This window comes from Terrapene carolina, unplaced genomic scaffold (assembly GCF_002925995.2).
Source record: "Terrapene carolina triunguis isolate 2854851 unplaced genomic scaffold, T_m_triunguis-2.0 Scaffold131, whole genome shotgun sequence".
Lineage (NCBI taxonomy): Eukaryota > Metazoa > Chordata > Testudines > Emydidae > Terrapene > Terrapene triunguis.
Window position 1 is genome coordinate 35489215 of NW_020664482.1, and position 23534 is coordinate 35512748.

At 42.1% G+C, this 23534-nt stretch overlaps 1 protein-coding gene across 1 annotated transcript in view; it reads left to right on the plus strand.

Moving 5' to 3' along the window:
• Positions 1-23534, plus strand: part of DIAPH2 (diaphanous related formin 2) — an 887225-nt gene that overhangs the window by 350335 nt on the left and 513356 nt on the right. Inside the window, exon 20 of the mRNA XM_024202840.2 lies at positions 4515-4609. Coding sequence (XP_024058608.1) covers positions 4515-4609 — 95 coding nt within the window. The remainder of the gene's footprint in view (positions 1-4514; positions 4610-23534) is intronic.

Consider the following 23534-nt stretch of genomic DNA (forward strand, 5'->3'; position numbering starts at 1 on the left):
ATATGTATTTCTAAATGTAATGTTACATGTCTTGGAAATATAATGAAAATCTTAGTAATGAATGGTCTCACTGCCATTAAACCTTTCCGTTGAGAATTACTTGGATTGTGAATTTGCAAAATTATATAAAGCAAGAGATATGTACATTGTTGCAGTGATACATTTAATGTGTGGAATAGGAAATGTTAAAACAAATATTTTAAAATGAAAAGCTTTACCCATCAAATCTAACACACGGAGAAGCTTTGAAGTATTTCACACATTTGTGTTTGGAAGTCACCAGTTAATATCGATGCAGGCTGCAAGTCCTATCCTAAACTGGGAAATCTTTAATATTTAAATAGATTAACAAAAACATTTAGTAATTATCGTGTCTTTTCTGTCCCATTATTTTCACTAAACCAGCATAGTTTACCCTGAAAGCAAGGGCAGATACTTTTGCCCAATACAATTCTGTTAATTTTTCGAATAAAAAAATCTATTACTGCCATGTATGATAAGGCTAGTATATGCCTGCCTTGTTGCCCACATGCTTTCAAGAATAGTCTTGCAATCTGACCCTATATAATTCATTCTACTTAATGAGGATTTTTGGAAAGTATTTTAAAAATGTCGCAACAAAATATGTGCAGGCTTACAGAAAAAAATACGTTATTATTTAGTACTGCTGAGAAACATGTAGGTTCTCATTTTCCAACTATCATGGGCTAAGAGCTCAATCAAGCCAAAACTTTGACTTGGTCACCTAAAGTTAGCCATATAGCACAGAACCAATTGAACTAAACAGTTGGTCTGATCTCTTTCTCCCCCTCCCCCGGCCTTCGATCCCATTGATTTTAGTGGTAGCTAGAGGTGGTCACTACCTGTGAAAACCAAGCTACTTTTATTTTGGTTTTGAGCTTTAAGGTAGAGCTGTGGCCTCAGTACTTAGTGGCAGGATGACATTGTGTTGCTCTGCATTGATTCTTATGGGCAGCTTAAATTCCTTAAGGAGCAAGTCCCCTTCATATTCCCTGGCCAAGTGGTGGTGGGGAATTGCAGAACCATACCAATCATCTGCCTGGCCCATCTACCCACATATGGAATGAAAACACAATGGAAAAGTGACAACGATTCCCCACCTGGGGTCTCGCGTACATTCAGTATGCTTGAGAATGCTGATGCCCAATTGCCTGAATTGCTCTAGCTCCCATACTCAGCTGGGCTACTGCTGTTGCTGCCCCAATCCTGAATGAGAGGGAACCATATTCATATGTAGGAGCCCCAATCTCATCAGTCCCTGTCTTAAAACTGTAACAAACCGATACACCTCTACCCTGATATATCGCTGTCCTCGGGAGCCAAAAAATCTTACCGTGTTATAGGTGAAACCGCGTTATATCGAACTTGCTTTGATCTGCTGGAGCATGCAGCCCCGCCCCCCTGAAGCGCTGCTTTACCGTGTTATATCGGGTCACGTTATATCGGGGTAGAGGTGTATGTTGTGAGGGGACGCCCATCACCGTGAATGAAGAGGGGGGGCCATCCTCCCTGGTCTTATTGTCACGTATGCCCTCACAGCCTCCACTGGGCAGATCTCAGGCTTGCCACTCTCCTGTAGAATAATGGATTCACTCTGGCCCCCTTGATCCATTTTTGACTTCTTCCAGGTGAATATAACCAATCACCCCTTCCAGTGTATATTTCTCCGTTCCAAAGGTCTGCCAGAAGAAGCCTTACAGGATCCAGCTACTAACTCACTGATCCTAAAAGCTCCAAAAAATGCTGCCACAAATGCCAGCCTGAGTAAGGCCATCTCCTGTCCACAGCCACTTATGGGTTCCAGAATCTGCACCAGATCCCTAAGTGTGTTAACAGTGATGGAATGATGTGTATCCTCACTCAGGCTGGTGCTTCCAGACCACCCCGCTCTATACCTTCAAACTAAATCACTGGGTAACAGCTTAGCCTATTGACAGACGTAAGGGCCAATAGGCGAGTAGAGATGGTTGAAGATGCCAGTCGTCGGATTGCTAACAACACCATGTACTGCAGCACATGTTCCTCTGCAGTTGGCCATATTGGTGACAGGCCTTCCAGATCCTGGAATTGCACAAAATTTAACTCTGCAATGTTTGCGGCGATACCGACATCTGCGTTACACTGACAACCATCATATGCTAAGATTCCATATCTAGTAGTATCTGTTCGGGTTCCTTGCTGGCTCTTGGTGCCAGATCCTGAAATCTATACATCTGAAAATGAGACAGTGAATGTGTTATGCTATTATCGACCCTGGTCACATGCTTGGAAGAGAAATAGATGCTAAAGCTTAAACATGGTAGTACAAATGCCCTTACCAATCACATAACCCTGTGTGATCTGGAGGACTGGTGATGGATAACATGTATAACGGCAATGTTTTCACACCAGAAACACAACCTTTTATTTGCAAACTCCATTCCCCAAATGACCACTGGACCAAAATAGGAAAAAATCCAGAAATGTTATATCCTGCACTATCCCTGTTATCGTTCAGGTGGAGGAACCAGGTGGGTGCACTATTTGCTTTGGTAAAATACCCCAAAACCCATGCCTTCCAAAGCATCTGAGTATGTCTTAAAATCAACCTCCATTATTCATTCCTCCCTCCAGAATGACACTCCATTAAAATCACTCAAAAATTGTCCCCACACCCTGAAATCCTCCTTCATCTTTCTAGTAACTCTTTTAAAATGGTGAGGTCTTTCTATGCTTGCAGTGGTCACCACCAGCCTGGCACAGAATGCCAACCCCAGAGCTACCACCCAGCAGGGAAAGTTGTGAATAGACTGCAGCTCACAGAGTGTAACTTTCTTTGCAACTCTATCTTTTCGAATTAAGCCCAGTATCTCCCAAAGCTTATCCTGAGGGAGTTGCAGTATACCAGCCTATATATCTAGCTTGATCCCCAGCTAGGTCAGTGTAGTGGAAGGTCCCTCTGTGTTGGTCACATGTGCTGTCTCTATTCTATTCTGAAGGTCCATTGTTGAGACACAGTCTCAACAATTAATATAGTCGAAAGAGTATTAAGGCAATAATTATCAAAGCTCACCTTAGATGGCCTGGTCATGTTATTAGAATGAGTGATGAAAACTCCTGAAATAAGATTGCTCATAAAGCACCGGAGGGGTGGTCAACGAAAATATTTAGGACACGTTTAAATAGAATCTTAGCTCATCCAACATAAGTTTTGATATCAAAGACATAATGGAGAGCAACTATCAATAAAGGTTGTAAACACTTTGAAGAAGATAGATGTGAAAAACTGATTTTAAAAAGGGGCCAAGCATCCTGTCAAGTATTCAGTGGGACACTGCATGTTCCCGTGTGACATCTGTTCACAATCTTGCTTCTCACAGTTTGGACTATATAGCCACATGAGAACACTACATGATGCTGTGACATCATTGTCAGATGCGATGGAGAGCCATATCATGGCCAGGGTGTTTGTGTTAACCCAGACATGGCTCACCTTGATACAACTGTGCTAAGCGTGGTTAATGTTGAAGTGTACATGGAGCCAGTATCGAAAATGATTGCACGGAAACCAACGTCAGATAGAAACTTTGGCCACATTAGATCTCTGGTAGAAACTGCTCTGAGACACTCTTCTCTGATAAGCTGATTTGACACCCCTTCAAGTTATTGCAGCTCAGATGGTGGAAACTGTGGTAGCCTATCTATGTCAGGACTACTTGGTGACTTTTAAGTCCAAAGTCCATTTGGAAGCGTATAGATTAGCCCAGGGGCCACACAGCAGTGCGGCTTCCCTGAGATATTTCAGCTAACTCATCTTAAATTCCTTTGAGAGCCTCAGAGCTGTGTTAGCCTTTAAAAGCATACAGCACGTGCTCCCCTCAGTACTGGCCCTGCTCCTACCCCAGTAGAGGTGGGGAGGAGGGCCATGAGAGGAAGATTGGTTGGGGCAGTGGGGGTCCGGGGGCTGTCAGGGGACGGAGCAGGGGTGTGTGGATGGGGCAGAGGTCCCAGGGAGGCCATCAGGGAACAGGGTGGGTTGGATGGGGCAGGAGTCCCGGGGCGGGTGGGTGGGTGGGGCAGATAGTAGGTGGGGGCTGGGCCACGACCCCCTCCCCTAACCGGCCCTCCATACTATTTACAAAACCCGATGTGGTCCTCAGGCCAAAAAGTTTGCCCACTCCTGCTATAACATCTGGTCATTCTAGGTCGTCTAGTCCAGTCCCCTGCCACTCAGTTCAGTCTTTGGCCTATCAGTTCAAATCATCAAGGAGGGAAAATATAATTGCCTTTTTATTTTTTAAGAATGTGGACATTTGTCATTAGAAATTGCCATGAGACAATTTTGCTAAAACATTATGTAGCCCTCTGTATAAATCCATTTTTTCCTGTTGATAATCTGACCTATAGTTAACCTATTTCTGAAATTTTTTGCAGTAAAAAAAACTTACTTAAATTATGATGTTGCTTCATACTTTTGACTTATTTGGTTTTAATAACTTCCTATTTAATTTCAGCAATCTTTCTGGGATCTTTCCGAATGCCTTATGAAGAAATAAAAAATATTATTTTAGAGGTGGATGAAAAGAAGCTGAGTGAATCCTTGATTCAGGTAAGTCATAATGTCATCTGTTTGATTCAGCAAATCAGCTTTCCTCATAACAATCCTTTCAAAGAAATGAGCTTTAACTCAAGAAGAAGAATAAGGAACTATTCAAAGTTGTGTGCTAAACGCATGCTACAAACTCCTCAGTTTATCTTCTTTAATACATATGCATTGTGTCTGCTCTTCCATCTTTATTTTTTGGTATGAAGAATACAGACAAAGTAATTTTTATATAAAGGAACTGTTGACAAAAGAGTACATTCATTAGCCATAGTCTGGCTCCTTTTTGTCTTCACATTAATTTTCTCGTGCATACAGAAAACACTAAGATAATAGTGAGTAAATACTCAAACTGATCATTAAGCTATCTTCTACTGATGACGTGTGGGGATGACCCCCTGCCTCTCCTCCCCCATTACATGTTTGAGAATACAAGAACCATGTTGGACATCAGATCCATTAATTTAATATGGGGTAATATTTACTGCTTGTTAATTACAATGTTTTGCAAGTTCCTGCTTCATCATGATGACTTCTATATTATTTTCTTTGCAGAAGACATAGTACTATTTTATTATTGACACCTTTTATTTAATATATCCCAGGGTGTTGTGCTGATTCATGCAATGCCCCCTTAAAGTCAATGAGTTTTGCCTGTGTGGGGACTGTAATGTCAGGCACTGTGTACTTAACAATCAGTCATGTTTCCTTTTATCACTGTCAACATAAATATTGCCTACAATCATGAAGTATGGAATTTATTCTCTTCTCTATGCACCTCCATATACTTTCCCTTTGATAGGCGGAAAGTAAGTACAGTGTCTGATTCTGCAGTCCTCATGGTGACAAAACTACCCCTAACTTGAACTGGTTTGTTTAGGAGTGAGGCCTCAGTAAATTTTCACTGACCAAATACATTTATGCAGAATCCTTCACAAAAGTCCTGGACACTATTATTAGTGGGTTTATGGGATGTACAGCAGTAAAAATGATACTAATGTATTGCGCAAGACCAGTTACACCATCTGAAATATGTATTGGGAAAACAAGCTATATAATATCAGTCTGACCTTATTCAAACTCTTCTCAAAAATTTTCCTATTGGAATCTAATCCTCCAGATATGTGAGATTGTCATTTATTTACTAATATACATTTTCAGTAATACCAATTGCAAAGTATTTACTGGTGGAAGTTTTGTTTAATCATTTAATGCATTTTAGATCTTCTAAAAATGTGTATACAAAAACTTAGTTATGCATCTTACATATCACAGCAGTTATAGCTAAATTGGTACTACATAGTTGTACATATTGAAAATGCTACCCTTCTAATTTATTGTGTTTTAGAAGATGTTACTTCCTTCTTGAAATTCAAATTTATCTTGTAATTACCAAAAATAATTGCATTATTACTTTTATTGAGTACAGAGGAAAATTAATACCATGGTGCTAGTTGCTAAAGAAAAAAACTTGCTGGGAAAGAGCAGCTTGTTGTCATCAGAATCCTTTTTTGTGTAACTTGTTCCCCCAGACACTGTCACAGTTCAAGTTAGGGAAACTTCAGGGCATGGTGAAAGTCAGGTGTTTGGTTGTAATGTCCAAGATTAAAAATAAATAAATAAAAAGAAAGAAAAAGTTTACCTTTGCTTCTCTTGCTTGGAGAAATGAATTCTTGCCTTTTCTGTGACCTAAGAGCAGCCAACTTGATTACGCTCTTCACTTAGAATATAGGCAGTGTCCATGAAACTGATGAAAGAGAAATTGTGATTTACCCCTTAAAACGGCTGTAAGCTGCAATAGAATGGGGAGGTAGGCATGGTGGGAATCCTGAGCCCGTATTCAAGAAGGGAGGTGACAGGAAAGTCAAATCAGGGCAGAGACCTCTTTTCTTAGAAGTTGGTTAGATTCTCAGGGAAAACTCTTTCGCAGAATTTCCCAGCCTGGGTTTTAGAGGTGGATCACAAAACTAGTTCAGAACGAAGTAGGGCAGAGGAGTAATTTGGACGTTGAATTGAATTAGTCATGGAAAGCCATATGACTCTGGATCATCTTGATTTCACGTTATACTTGAGCTGCTGTGATGAAACTGTATGACATTTTTGAAATCCAGGAGGAGTCCCTAATATAGCTGGTGAAAAGAGCCAATATACAGTTTGCAAAGATTACCTCTCCTTGGGTATAAGATATATCAATAAATGTATGGCTGATCCTAGCCACCTTTTGAATTCCTTTGAATTCCAGTGATTGCAATTTGTAATTAATCTTAAACTTCACCTCAGAGACTGTTTTTAGGAATTGCTGAGAAGTGGAGTAAGATAAAAAAGACTATTGTGTGGGGTGCAGAGGGTATAGTGGGTTGTGAGAATTATTGGATCTGAAGATTCATAAATTATGAAACCCAGGGTTGTGTGTTCTAATCCTTGAGGGGGCCATTTAGGGATCTGGGGCAAAAATTGGGGATTGGTCCTGCTTTGAGCAGCGGGTTGGACTAGATGACCTCCTGAGGTCCCTTCCAACCCTATGATTCTTAAAACTTTTTTTTTTATGACAAAACAAGAAAAATATACTGCATTACACCACTTGTCTGTTGAAAAAAGAAATAAATATATATACCCACCATACCCTCTGCACCCCACACAATAGTCTTTTTTTATCTTACTCCACTGCTCAGCAATTCCTAAAAACAGTCTCTGAGGTGAAGTTTAAGATTATATATTTTTTTCAATTGGCTGCAGATTTCTTAAAATCATTTTGATATTTCAGAAATGCTGGCATGTATGTGGTGGTCATGCAACAAAATAATTGTGTGCAACTAGCAGTATCCATGAAAATCATGGCAAAGTGTTACAAAAATGGATTTTTGTCAGGTTGTGACTCTCAGCTGTGTACTGAAATTAGAGGTCTTTCATTTACTTGTTCATATGACCACCTTTACGTGTCTAACACTTTCAAGAATACTGTACTAAAAATGAATTAATATGCCCTTAGGCCTGTTCTTTTCATCAACAGCTATAATATTTACCTCAGGCATTCATGAATGCTAAATTACGTTAGCTTCTGAGACTAGTGGAAAAAACTAAATTAACATTTAGTCATGAAACCAAAAAAAAAAGTGAAAATTTTTGCCAATTCTGTTTCTCCTCTGGTAAATATAGTACATTATTGCTTACATCTCAGCATAATCCTTCACTGCTTATTCTTGTCTAGTAGAGGGAAAATCAGGTGTGTGTGTGTGTGTGTGTGTGTGTGTGGGTGCAAATTTAATATTGTTTAATTATCAGAGCTGCAGTCAACAGATTGTGCGTTATAACAATTCCTGAGCTACCCATCAATGCTGGGTTTCCCAAGTTACAACAGTGTATAAATGACGGTGGTCTTAAGAGAGTTTGCCATTTCAGTGCTAAAAACCGTCAAATTGTTAAGCTACAAGTAGTGATCATGTTAAAACAAAATATGTGCTGAAGTGGGAGAGCCAGCTCATCCAGACGCAAAAAAAAAAAAAAAAAACCACAGCACTTTGAGAACTATTAAATATAAATGACTCTCTTGATTCTGCCTCTGTTAAACTTGATGGCAAAACTCTGTTTGATGTTGAAGATGGGCTCAGTGTTCAGAATGTTTAACATGAGAATAGCAGCTAACAAGGGAGCGGGGTCTTACAGACAAGAGTCTCTTTTGCTGTACAACCCTGATTGATCCCTGGAGCAGGTCCATCCTGAGCACTGAATAAGGCAAGATCCGATAGCAAAAAATATGTGATCATGTAAGTAGATTGTATCATAATGCATTCACACAAGGGGGTTGAATTAAGATGCATAGGCTAACTTACTTCTGGCATTGTCTTACTTTTGAGTGCTTGATTTGACATTGTAACCTTAATAATGTCCTTTTAACATATTTTTGTATGTAACTTCCTAGGCTTTAAAAAAAAGAAGAAGAAGAAAAAAAAGAAAAAAAATCCATCATGTGGCATCATATTGATGCCCATAGTAGGGTTGGAAGCTTTAGAGCTATCCCATAGATCTTTCATTGAGCTAAAGAAGTTACTGATAGTATTCTTTCTGTGCTAGCATTAGAGGGGGATGGGACATGTAGCCAGTATGTTTCACAGATATTTGCTGCGCAGAGGAATTACGAGAGCAAGAAATCTTGGGTTCCATTCTCTTTACAAAGAAATAGCAAATGACTTATTTTGGGTGGAAGGGGAGGGTAGGTTTGGATTTACACCCATCCTTTTAAATCAAAGTCTAAATACTTAGTGCAAAAAAACCCAAACCAAAATAAAACAAAACCACCACCAGAAAGCAAAACAACCACATATTGGAATAAATCCTGCATGGTAAAGTCCTCCTATTGAGGAGAAAAATAAATTTCCCTTTTTTATATTAGTGCTTAGCTTAATTTCATGCTTTACTCTTCCGTCAGGGTCTGTACTGAAATTCTAGTGAGCTTAATTTTAGCAGAACCATGCCGTCGTGTCCTTCAACTATGAGACCAACAAGCAGCCTAGTAGTATGTTTCTAATAGGTAATTAAGCTTAATTGTTTGGAAGCTGATCATATTAATGTAGAGTGTTAATTTCTTGCATATTGTAGAAACGTATAGATAAATGAAAAACAAATAGAAAAACTGAATACATGCTACATTATTTTACTGTCTGCTTTCCTTTTTTTCACTAGTTAGTTTCTTTAATACACCATTGTTTATGTGCGTTTTTATTTGGGGTATTGAGTCTGTATTTGTTGGAATACAAGTGCAATTCAGGGCAACTGCGCCTGCACTCCCCCTTTGTGGTACAGTAGGCGCATCTACACTCAATCTTCTGGCTCCCCTGGCCATCATCTTTCTTGGGTGGAGAGATACACCTTTGTCCCATCTGACCTGGTGTCTCTCCAGGCTGAACAGTTCCCTGCCTTCACCATCTTATTCCTAATAAGAGACTCTGCTTAAGTTGACTTGCCTACTTTCTCTTTGGAGACTAACAGGGTAATTGCCCACAGTTACCCCACAGCACTTCCTATGCAAGCCTATTTTATTTTTAAGGTAAAAGCACTACAGAACAGAACAATTAAAGAACCTACACCAGGCAGTCAATTCATGTGATTTTAAGCCAGTCAGTCTTGCATTTCTAAGGTTTTCCCCCGTCTAGTACTGAAGCAAAACTGGATGTGTTTAGTCCCAGTATTGGATGGTGGGTTCCATTTTAAATAGTGTTCCCTGTCCCTGCTGGCGTGATGACTCTCTCTTCAAAATGGCATCCTCCTTGCAGCGTGACCATGCACTGTGCATTCAAGGTCTCGCTGGTGGGGGTGAGCCCCCTCCGTTCCCAGAATTACCAGAATGTCCAGTATTCTGAAAAAGTGTGAGTGGTCACCCTAAGCTACCTGTATTCTAATAAGCTTACCATAGATCTCTCCAATCCTAAAATGGATTTTCTTATTTACACTCTAATTATACAAAAGCACGGAGAGGGAGGGAGTTATTTAAACAATCCAGTAGAGTACTGTTTTTTAATTATTAATTTTTATTTTCCTTTGTTTTGCTTTTATATATTTCCGGTTAGAAATTTGCAGAAGTTAGTAAGAGTTCAATACATATTTTGTTGTGCTTATGTATTTGTTATAAACTGTCTGAAGCGATGAAAGCTTAGGTGGTTGTAAATGTGATCAGTATGGGAAGCATGACATTGATAAGACTACAAAATCTGTTTACATGCTATTGTTTTCCCTGGAATTTAAAATAAGAACTCAGATTGAGCAACCAACTCTGGACAGAAAACTATCATCTATTAAATGATAGAAGTCACTGTCAAGTATTGTTTCAAGTCCTGCACACTGATTTTATAAAAGCAACAATAAGACATTCCAGTTTTGTCTGTCTTGTCACTGCAACTTTTTTTTATTAGACTATACATAAAATCCCATGGTCATAGAAGAATTTGTTGATATTTACAACCAGAGATAGAAATTGTTTCCTATTTGTGAACCCCGTTTCTTGTAGAAAAAGAAATATCCTTCATCTTTTGTTGAAGTTGGTTTATTTTTTTCTCCATCCTGATATGGTAGACACTGCTTTTGGTGGGGAAAAGTGCCAGCAACAGGATTAGGTAGCTGTTCTGTACTGCACCCTACTGATGTGTGTGTGCATGGATGGAGGGGCTTTTTATTACCTCCTTCCTCAGATACCATCCAAGATTCTAATGAGGCAGGGACTCTGTCCAGCAATATCCTCAAAACACCAGAAAGGAAATAGATTTCAAGTAACTGACTAAATATAGGACTGCAGTTAATGTTCTTTGATTTTGAATGGGAATGCATCAAGTGGACTTGGTGTAGTCCATCATAGATTCAAATACTTAAAGAAAATATTTAAACTCAATGCACTGAGGCTCCTACATTACTCTGCAGTGTGATTTAAAGTATTTTTATAGGCACTGTAGTTTGAGTTTGGTAAGATTTCTCTGTGTGCTTTTACATGTACTTTTTATGTCAGTTTGCAGATTTTTAGAGTCAATGGTGCTTTTTTGGGTACGCTGTGCTGAGAAGCAGTTTGGGGCTGTGTTGCTGCACCATAACAATTGCACTAACATAAAAAATAACTGTTATGTCCTTCTTCAACCTTAAACTTGCTTCTTTCATCCTGGCCAAAATTCTTATTTAGTGTCACACTTCATCAATTGACAAGTGCAAATCCCCAGGCAGGGTTGGGAAGTGGAGCCAGAGTAGTTATGGTCACTTATATCTGATGTAGCTTGCATTTCTGTGTTAGTTGTATAGTATATTATACGAGTATGTATGAATGACTTCCTCTTTTATTACTATTCTGATTATATTTATTTGGGATGATAACATACAAAGGTGGAACAGACAGATACTGAAACTTGTTTAAGAGAATATTCTTAAAACCCAAATTCTCACTAAATAAACTGCTCCAAAATATCCCTGAACATACTGAGTCCATTTCTCCTGTTCCCCCTTTCGAGACCTTCTCCATTAAGCAACCTACTTCTTTTTCACTATTGAACAGAGGTGTAAGAAATGGAGGGGGAGGGAGGCATTGCAAAATAATTGTCTATATATAGTTATTCCTGGTACCAGCTGTAGCTGGTCAAGAATCAGAGTGGTACATTAACTAAAATGACATTGAAACTCAAAATTCAGTTTATTTGATTGAAAAATGTCTCCCTGAAGTCCTTCAGATAGATGTATTATATCTGAAGTGTTGCTTCAGGACCCCCATAAAAAAGAAAATTTGAATGATGAGCGAAATAAAGTCTTATCATTCAAGGAGTTTTGGACCTTGAAGATAAACAAAACATTTTCAAAGAGTTAAATAAGATTTAGCTCCTTCAGGCAAAGGCTCAACTTTACTGATTGTTGTATTTTAGGCATATTCAGTACAGTATCTATTAAAATAAAGTAGTGGTGAATTCATTCTGAAAACAATGGAAAGGTTTATTTTAATAGACTGAAATGTTCATCTGGAACATGTGAAATAATGGAATATTTACCCATTGGATATTTTATTTCACTATGATGATTTATTGTTTCAATTTTAGTTATTTTGGACAATTAATATAATTGTCATTATTGAGGTATGCTGATTTTTTTTCTCTACATTATGTGGTAAGAAAATGTGTAATTTAGCTGTTAAAATAGAGATAATACTCTATATTTAATGTTTTTACTATTCTAGTTTTTGCACCTTTGATGAGTAGTAAAACTGGTATGTAAATAGATGGTGGAATTGTCTTTTTAGCTGTATGAATATGTAATAAATTTGTTGGGTATCTAAAGAGTACTTAAGCTCAAATTAAAAATTTGAGTAAGACAAAGCAGTGGTTTAAAAATTCAGTTGTAGGAAAAATTCGAGAGGTAATGAAAATATAACTAATTTTGGACATATTCTTAACTTTTGTGTATGAATTCAAGCTGTTATTCCCAATTTTTTTAAATCTTGTTTTATTTACTTATGTTAAACAGTATGATAATGAACATGTAATCACCTATGTACATGAGAGAGATTATATTATATACAGAATAAGTCCTTCAAAAATTAGTTACATCTCCCAGATATTTTTTAACAGAGTTAAGTATGGTCAACTTTGCAGTATTTTTGGAGGGTGAGGGGAAATCAAATTTTATAAAAATGTGTCACAAAGTGTTAATTTGTGTTGGATATTCACAGATAAAATCAAATGCTTAATTTATTGAAATCCAGCCTAATTCTGTTTTATTAAGAAAATTCATTCGTGTTTCTGCTCCCCCCGCATCTGCTTATCATATTTTCTCATATGGAGCGTCATCTTATTCCTTGTCATTATTGAGGTATACTGATTTTTTTTCTCTACATTGTGGTAAGAAAATGTGTAATTTAGCTGTTAAAGTAGAGATAATACTCTATATTTAATGTTTTTAGTTCATATGAAAGGAATCTTAAAGATGGTGCTAGAAACTGTAGTCAGTTTATCCAGAGTAGTAGTATAGTTTATGCAGATGACAGTACAAGCTGTGCTTTGTTAATTTGCCAGTATGCCAGAACACTAGTCTGGAAAAATAACTTGTGATGTCAAAGGATACTTCAGTCTTCTTGTCTGTTTAATTCTGTCTCTCTCCTGTAAGGATATGTCTTTGTTAGGGTAGGGGATGCTCTTAACTCAGGTTAAAATTACAGTGAAGACATAAATCCTCTTTCAACTTGGGTTAGCAGCTTGAGTTCAAGCCTCTATGGGATTCTGGGGTTTAATTCAAGCTGCTAACCCAAGTTAAAAGCTGAGTTGTCATGTGACCACTGTTATTTTAATCCAAGTTAACTAACTCAAGTTAGCTAATGTGAGTTAAGATCACCCATTTGCCAACAAAGATGCCCATTGTGAAGTCCTCTGGAAACTGAGCTTCATTTCCAATAACCATGTAGGCAATCATGAGATGTAACAAAATTTAACTCATGACCTGGACTTCCTTTTTCGTCGTTGACTCTTTCTTTCTTTCCACACAACGTAAACTCCTCATTCTCACTGTAACATTACCTACATCTCAGCTTTTCTTCTCCAGTTGCTCCCCACCTGTCCTCAGCTCCCTCTCCTTGACCTCACCCTTCTACTCTTCTTAGTGCTCCCCCCCCCACTTCTTCCTGTATCTAGAATGGCAGCCCTCTTCCTCCTCCAAATTCCTATGAGAATAAACTTTTTGCTTTTTTCCCCCCCCACTACTGACTCTTGTAATTTCTACTTGTCCTCTTACTATTGCTTGTGTTATTTGGCTGCTGTATAGTATGGTTCACATTATTATTATTTTTGTTAAGCCCTGTCCTTCCTTTCCCCATTCCCCTCCTTTGTACGTCTTCGTGTTCTGTGTTTGTCTACTTTAGATGGGAATATTTTTGTGGTGGGGAATGCTAGAATATTTATTAGTAATAATAAGCCCCAGGCATGTACCTTTCCCAGAGGCAGTGGGATGGACTCAGGGGTGAAAGTAACTTAAAGGATTTACTGGTACGCTGGAGTCCTGAGCGGTGGCGTGGCCTCAACTGGAAGAGGCGTGGCCTCATCCGGAAGAGGCATAGTTTTTCAATATTTAAAGGCCCTGGGGCTCCGGCTGTGGCTGGGAGCCCCAGGGCCTTTAAATCACCCTGGAGTTCCCAGCTGCAGAGGTTGCTGGGAGCCAGGGGGCTCAGGGGTGAAATAAAGGGCCCATGGCTCCGGCTGCTGTGGAGCTCTGGGCCCTTTAAATCATCGTGGGAGCCCTGCCTCCACTACCCCGGGGCGGCAGGGCTCCCGTGGTGATTTAAAGGGCCCAGAGCTCCAGCCGCTGAGGGGAGCCCCGGGCCCTTTAAAGCGCCGCCCCAGCCCTACTCCTGGAGCTCCTGCAGTGCTTTAAAGGGCTCGGGCCTCCCCGCAGTGGCCGGAGCTCCGGGCCCTTTAAATCCCCGCCCGAGCCCAGCTGCCAGAGCTCCGGCGGGGATTTAAAGGGCCCAGGGCGCCCCACAGCGGTTGGAGCCCTGGGCCCTTTAAATCACCGCCAGGGAAGCTGGTCCAGTCCGGCACGGTGTACCGGCTCTTGCTGGTATACCGGACCAGACCGGCTTACTTTCACCTCGGATGGACTTGAACTGTTAATAAGGTCTAGTATGGCAAGTCCTATGTCTGTATGCTATTCTGACTTTATGCTTTTAATGTAATTTATTTTAACTAAAACAGTGTGGTTTATTACCTGCAAATACATTACCACTCTTTTCATGATCCCCAAAACATCGCCAGAGGACTCACATCTATAACCCTTTGTCCACTACATACAACTCCAAATATGCTGAGCAGCTCTGCAGAAGAACTTCAGAAAAACTGTGGAATCGTTTCCTGCACTTCACGTATTCCAAAAGGGGCCATAGCAAACAAGAACACAGGAAGGAAGAAAATCGTGAAACCTACCTGGAAGTCATGCAAGAAACCCAAAACTGCTATTTTTTTTTTTTTAAAAGCCAACCAAAAGAAAACCAAAAAAACCCCCAATGACAACACCCCAACTCCCTCCTCCCCCCCAAAAAAACCTACTACAACAACTCCACAAGTCACAGAACACCACCTCTGGAAAAATGACACCAGGACCCTCCACATGGACAGTACACGACGACCCCAAATCATCAATTTATCAGGACTGCCCCTAACCAGAGCTGAATTATCAGGGGACTAAGGAACTGAAATTCTGTCCCATGTCAGAACCCGATGCCATACAAAATGTGTGGAGAACTAACCCCGACTTAAAGAATTATTTCACAATAATGATGGCACGACCCACAAATGTCCACCGACAGTTATAAGTAAAAAGAATCATCTGACTGGTCACCCAAAAGTGGATGAAATCACACACTTCTTCATTACATGGATTTCTTCAGGAAAAAAATGGACTGTGGAATCCTTAACAAACAAGACATCTATCACAGTCTCTCTGTCACCAAGAGGACCACTATACAGTCCCTGAAATCCAACCACCAGATAGTGATCAAACCAGCAGTCAAAGGAGATACCATCATAATTCTCAGCCAGGATGACTACCTTGAGGACAACTGACAACTCTCCGGCACCACCTACTGTAAAGAACACACAGACGACCCCATTTCACAATTCACCAAGGAATTTTAGAAGGATCAAATCTTTCCTCAAACTCCAAAAGAAACTCTGCAACCTTATGCGTCATGAACTCACCCCAGGGAGTTCTACATGCTTCCCAACATACGCAAATAAGCGAACCTATGCAGTCCCATTATATCTGGCCATGGCACTCTTACTGAAGGGATATCAGGATTCATAGAAACTATTTTCAAACCACTTACCACAAAAGCGGCCATCTTCCTCTAGGATGCAGATGACTTCCTTCAGAAACTCCACAATGTTGTTAACCTCCCTCAGGACACCATTCTCGCCACCATGTATATCACCTCAATATACACCAACATCCCTCACAATGACTGCATCATTGCCTGCCTCAAATATTTACAGGATAATGGACAACACTCAGGTATCCACCCCAAGCACATTACCAAACTCACTCATTTTGTCCTCACCCATAATAATTTGACATTCAACCACAAACCCTAGGACAGAGGTGGGCAAACTACGGCCCGTGGGCCACATCCGGTCAGCGGGACCATCTTGCCCGGCCCCCGAGCTCCCGGCCCCTCCCCTGCTGTCCCCCCTCCTCCGCAGCCTCAGCTCACTCACTCACTGTGCCGCCGGCGCAATGCTCTGGATGGCGGGGCTGTGAGCTCCTGGAGCAGCACAGCTGCAGAGCCCGGCCTGACCCGGTGCTCTGTGCTGCGGGGTGGCGGTGGCGCCGTGGCCCAGCTCCAGCCGGGCGGCGCCGCTGTAGCGCCACCAGCCACTGGTGCTCCAGGCAGCGCGGTAAGGGGGCACGGAGCAGGGGGGGTTGGATAGAGAGCAGGAGAGTTTGGGGTGGTGGTCAGGGAGCAGGGGTGTGGATAGGGGTCGGGGCAGTTGGAGGGGGAACAGGGGGTTGAATGGGGGCTGGGGTCCCGGGGGGAAGTCAGGAAGGAGGGGGGTTTGGATGGGGTAGCAGGGGGCAGTCAGGGGACAGGGAGAAGGGATGGTTGGATGGGGCATGGGTCCTGGGGTGAGGTGGCATCAGGAATGAGAGGAGGGGTTGGATGGGGCGGCTGAGGTCCGGGGATGGTCAGGGAACAGGGCGCGGGTGTGTGTGGATGGGGCAGGGGTCCTGGGGGGAGGGAGATAGGAGGTGGGGGGCCGGGCCACGACCCCCTCCCCTAACCAGCCCTCCATACAATTTACGAAACCCAATGCGGTCCTCAGGCCAAAAAGTTTGCCCACCCCTGGCCTAGGACCATACCATGGGAACAGCCATGAGTACTAGGATAGTACAGGGAATAAACTTGACGATTACCTGTTCTGTTCATTCCCTGTGGGGTACCTGGCATTAGCCACTGTTGGAAGACCGCATATTGGGCCAGATGACCTTTGGTCTGATTTAGTATGGTCGTTCTTGTGTTCTTATGATGGCTCCTCAATATGCCAGCCTCTTCATGGGCCACCTTGAAGAAGATTTGTCTGGACAAATGCACCACAAAACCAAAGATTTACCTGAGATAAAATGAGAGAACCTTCTTCAGTACAGAAGGGGGGAAAACCCCTCGTACCACACGTCCCTAATTGTCACCTACCACCCCATCTTAGAACCCGTACGGGGCACCATTAAACAATGACAACCCATCCTGAAAAAAATGGGGACCACGTCCTGAAAAAAATCTTTCCCAATCCCTCTCTTCTGGCCTTCAAACAACCCCGCAACCTTCAACCAAGCTCCTCATCAGAAGCAAGCTCCACACAGATCCTGACCCACCACTTAAAGCAGCACACCAGTCCCTGCTCTAACAACACATGAAAAACTGGAAGACACATTTCCACTGCTGCAATAATCAGTACTTCTCACAACATAGCTTTCAAGATTCATAGGTCCTAAGCCTGCCTATTAGTGCATGTGACTCTACATAATCCAGTGCACTAAATGTCCCAACAGCAACTCTGTTGGTGAAACTCTGCTCTTGAATGAACTCTCTCAAGAAAGATAAGACAAAAACACCATATTACCCCTGTAATTTTGTAATTTTACAAAACTGTCATTCCATATCTGACCTCTCAGTCCTCATCCTCTAAGGAAACCTGTCAAACAGGTTTTGTAAACTACTAGCACCCCTTCCCTTTTTTTGTACTATGACTGCAAAGGTGTAAACTAGTCACTTGACCTTGTATGGTCTCTTTACAATATGTGATAACTATTTATGCTAAACAATCTGTTGTTCCCCCTTGTATTTAGCTCGGACACTCTGAGTACCTTTCCCAGACCTATGTAGCTTTAAAGTTTCTCTCTTTCACCAATATAAGTTGGTCCAATAAAATATATTTCCTAACTGATGGAACTATTAATTGAAATTATTAATATTGATATGGGAAACCACCAAACACTATTTAACCATACATTCTTTTATTAAATCCAAAGGTTATACAATTGCTCTAAACATGTCTAAAAAACCTAAACAATAAGTAATTTACTACATCCAAACAGTAATAAAATATTTATAAGCATTTGATCAAGATACTTAGAAATAGGCTAAGCCCACAGATGCTTAGACCCATCTTGGTCAGCTCCAGCAGGTTCAAGCAGGTATTTGCAATGAACCCTTTAAGTGTATACTTTTTATACTCTTTAACAAACAAGGGATATCATTTCCAATTACTGACTTCAGCTAAAAAACAATTTGAGACATTTCACCCTTATTTCCGGTATTAATCCAGATACGATTTAAACTGCCTTTCTTCCCTAGGCCTTTACTCCTTATCTTTTCCCCTCCTTCCTGCTGACCAACAGCTCTTTCCTTGCACCTGGGTTCACATAGAAGATAATACTGACATGTAGGGTTGAAAGGTCTCTGTGGTTCCTTTTTAAAAGGCATTCTTTTTGTCATATTGAAAATCATCTGCAGTCACCCCTTCTTTTTAGAAACTTCCCCTTATTTCATTAGTTATTCTTTGAATCAGACATTCTCCCTCCTTCATTCCTTTTGTCTGTATAACTCATTATTTTCAAGGCCTTCTTTCTACTTGCTAGTCAGGACCATTCTTTACAATATACATATTTCCTTAACTAAACTTAAGCTAACTTGAATTCTTTCATTTTATACTTATCCCACTCTAACCCTTCATGACACTCTTTTTTCATTATTTCTTTTGGTGATTTTTCCTCTCCCATACTCATAATTGGTAACTCTGGGAGCCTGTTGTTGGCCCTCTCTCCTCTTCCCTCTAAACTCTGTACCTTGGCAACTTCATCTCCCCCAGGGAGAGAATGATCTGTATATTTAGGACTCCAAGATCCAAGTCTCCACACCAACTTCCCTAGTTAGACACCCCCCCCCCCTTCTTTGACTGCCTCTGTCACTTTTTCTGTGAAGGTATACTGACAACTCAAGCTTAACATATCAACAACTGAAAAATATTTTTCCTCTAAGATGTTTTCCTTCAACTCTTTTATTTATTATCGTTGACCTCACCGGTATCCTCCCTGTCCCACTGGCTTGTAAACTGAATGTCATTGTTTACTCTTCTTCACACATGGATTCTTTAGTCATGTTGGATCTCCAACAAATGGCTATCATCGATCCATAGACTTCAAAGTCCTCCACAAGTCTCTCAAACCTCTCTGCTCTTGTCTCAGTTTGCTGCTCTATTCCCTTCATATCAACCTTCTAGGCTTGCCTCCACATGTCCTCCTGTATGGTCCCCTATGCCTGAACTCCCTCTTGACCCCCAAATGTTATGCTTTCACTTTCAAATTCCACTTGAAAAACACACTTTTTCAAGGCTGCATATGTACCAGCGACTAAAATCTATGTGTATGTATATGAATAAATGCACATAGAATATGTTAAAAAGTAAATTATTTTTTTTTTAAATTGTTCAGACATGCATCACTACCTGTCACTTACCTGGTTCTTCCCCCACACAACTCTTTTTGTTGTTTGTTACTTCCTCTTGTTCTTGCAAGATCAAGGCCTGTTTTTGGAAGCCTAATGAAAGTGGGAAAATCCATAAAATCTCTGCAACTTGCACTTCTATTAAAATAAATATGTCCATTCAAATTCAACAATTTTTTGTACCGGTATGAGGCTACATGCCAAAGAATGATAATTTAATTTTTCTTAATACAGTGTAAAGAGCAGAGCTCTTTATTCAGCTTTAATAAGCAACATTTTAACAGAATTAATGTGTAGTTCAGAGTCTAAAAAGACAGCAATTTATTGTACTATATTGAAAAGTTTGACGTATTGAACATGTAATAAAATAAAATTCAACTTTATTGACAATGCAGAGAAATAAAACAAATGGATATTTAAGCTTTGGTCTGTATTTTAGTTCTTGAAAACCTATGCAACTGGAAGTGTTAAAAGCTGCTTCTAATGAGAAGTGCGCAAAATCTCAAGTTTTTCTCCCTATGTGAAATCACTCACTCTCATTTTCAGCTAATGTAGTTGCAACTACTTCTAATGCAGAGGTGAGCAAACTACAGCCCACGGGACACATCCGGCCCGCAGGACTCTACTGCCCAGCCCCCAAGCCTCTGGCCCGGGAGGCTAGCTCCGGCCCCTCCCCTGCTGTCCCTCCTCCCCTGCAGCCTCAGCTCGCTCACTCCACCCACGACGCAATGCTCTGGGTGGTGGGGCTGTGAGCTCCTGGGGCAGTGCAGCTGCAGATCCCGGCCTGACCCGGTGCTCTGTGCTGCGTGGTGGCGGCGGCGCCATGGCCCAGCTCCAGCCGGGCGGCGCCACTGTAGCGCCGCCAGCCACTGGTGCTCCAGGCAGCGCGGTAAGGGGGCATGGAGCGGGGGAGTTGGATAGAGGGCAGGAGAGTTTGGGGTGGTGGTCAGGGGGCAGGGGTGTGGATAGGGGTCAGGGCGATTGGGGGGCGGGAACAGGGGGCTGAATGGGGGCAGGGGTCCCGGGGGGGATGTCAGGAAGGAGGGGGGTTGGATGGGATAGCAGGGGGCAGTCAGGGGACAGGGAGAAGAGGTGGTTGGATGGGTCCTGGGGTGGGGTGGCATCAGGAATGAGAGGAGGGGTTGGATGGGGCGACTGAGGTCTTGGGACGGTCAGGGAACAGGGTGTGTGTGGATGGGGCAGGGGTTCCGGGGGCAGGGAGATAGGAGGTGGGGGGCCGGGCCAGACCTCCTTCCCTAACCAGCCCTCCATACAATTTATGAAACCCAATGCGGCCCTCAGGCCAAAAAGTTTGCCCGCCTCTGTTCTAATGGCTTCTTCCCCTTTTAACTTTTTATTTTGGGGGGGGGGGTACTTTTCCTTCACTTATAGCCCTGTAGTCCACATCAATTTCAGATGAATTACAAAGCTGTAATTAAAAGTGGAATTTGGCCTAAATTTTTATCCTGGCTCTATTACTTTGTTCTTAAATTAGTCAATAAACTGTCGCTTATCTCTGATTAGAATTTTAACTGTTCCGGTAGGAGAGAACTACTGTTAACTAACTTATGTTTTTGCCATGTGTTCAATAACATGTTCAAGTAAATTGAAAACAAATTCACATCTTTACTAGCCGCCATCATAACAATTTACAACTAAGTGTGCAGGATTTTTTCTTGTTGAGGATTTTTCCTCCCAAAGAAATCTTTGATACAGATTATATTGAATAAGCAGTAACACTTAAGTGTGTGGCATACCAAGAATTATTACTTCAGGTTTTAAGGTTAATGTGTACAACACTTTTTAACAGTTTTAAAATGAATTGACAAAGTTGGAGTCTTTGTTGTGAAAACTAGACTGAAGTCACAAGTGAACACCATATAATGTAGATTTAAAAAAAAAAAAAAAAGCTACTGAAACATTTTTCTCAAGTTTGTTAATTTCTTGAACAATGAGTGCAAAGCTCTTCCAGACTTAAGGAACAAATAAAAAATGCCATAGGTTGAGAATCTGGTGTGAAGGAAACTTGAACAGGGTTTTAGTTTGTGGGAGGTTTCATGTCGGATGAAAGACACCTTCAGACACCTACTTCATTGGCATTATTCTGTATGGCTACCAATATGTTAATAATTTTATTAAATGTTTTCTCTAAATTTTTTCATCGTGGGTTTTCTTCTTATCTAAGATCTTGATCTGAATTCCCCTCCCACTATAATGTTTACTTTATATCTTACCTCCCTCTCTCCATGTCTTGACTATCCTGTTTCCAGCACACTCCCCTTAGGGCCATCGTTAACTAGGAAGGCAAGGATGTTGCTGAGAAGCTAAATGATTTACTTGCATATATTTTTACAATAGGATGTTGAGGAGAAGATGCCTGCCTATCCTGGCATCCAGTAATAAAGATGACTTTCTGTCAGAAGAGGAGGTGCTGGAACAAATTGCTTTAAAAGCACCAAACATAGATGGTGTACATCTAAGTGTTCTGAAGGAACTTAGTTATAAAATGGCTGAGCTGCTAAAAGAAATATGCAGTCTCTCATTAAAAATAGGTACTGTTCTAGGGATTGTTTGCCGAGACAGAAGCCATACTTGGAGCGCATCCCGACCGGCACGGCACCGAGGCGTCATACCCATGGTCGCCGGAGGGATTCCAGAGACAGTACCTCTGACGTATACATGTCATCGTCGTCAAGGTCCAAATCCCGAGGTCGGCGCCGACATGGCCGGGACAGGTCCAGCCGCTCGTACGGCACCATACGTTCATCGGTGACCTCAGCCTCGGCTCCCTGCCGTCCCTCCCTGGGCCGCATTGCCCCTCAAGAGCAAGTGGCTCTGCTAGGACCCCATACGGGCCAGTGGCAAGGGGCGCCCTTGGAAGGACAGTGGCGCCAATGGGCACCGTGACCCCAAGCGCCCGCACCGGCGAGACCCCATTCTGTGGCAGGGGCATCCCAGGTCCACTCGGCTTCCCCGTCTTGGCACCGGGATCAATCCTCGGGCACCGAGCCACCGGCACCGCACCCGCGCCCGGATGTGGGGTTTGAGCTGACGGTACCGCCCGACGCCCTGGAGGCAGCACCAGTCGCCTCGTTGGCACCGGATGAGTCTATAGCGGCGCCGCCCCCTGTCTCTCAGGAGGACTTTAAGGCTCATCAAGCGCTTCTTAGACGGGTGGCCTTGAATCTCCAGCTCCAGGCTGAGGAGAAGGAGGAGCCATTGGACACTTTGTTTAATGTCTTGTCCTCCTTGACACCGGGCCATGTGGCCTTGCCTCTTCACCGGGGGTAGCCAATATTTCTACCGGACTTTGGCAGACCCCAGCTTCCCTGGCACCCATTTCTAAGAAGGCGGAGTGGAAGTACTTCGTGCCAGCAAAGGGGCACGAGTACTTGTACACTCATCCAACCCCAAACTTGCTGGTGGTGGAATCCGTTAACCACTGTGAGAGACATGGCCATCCCGCACCCACCCCCAAGGATAAAGACACCAGGAGACTAGACACCTTTGAGAAAAAGGTTTATTCATCGGCAAGCTTCCAGCTCAGGGTGATGAACCACCAAGCGCTGCTGAGCCGGTATGATTTTAACTTGGGGGGGTCTTTGCTGAAATTTGAGCCTCTTCTCCAAGACAAGGACAAGAAGGAATTCAAAGCCTTAGTCGACAAGGGTACGGCGGCGGCGAAAGCAGCTCTTCAAGCGGCTTTGAATGCGGCGGACACAGCAGCCTGTTCGATGGCCTCGGCTATTTCCATGCGAAGGGCATCGTGGCTGTCCCCGGAATCCCAGTCCCTCATGCAGGACCTGCCCTTCGACGGGAAAGCCCTGTTTGTGGACCAAACAGACACTCGTCTGCATGGGATGAAAGACTCCCACACCACCCTGCAGACCCTAGGCCTGTATGTCCCGCCACCCAAGGACAAACCCAGGC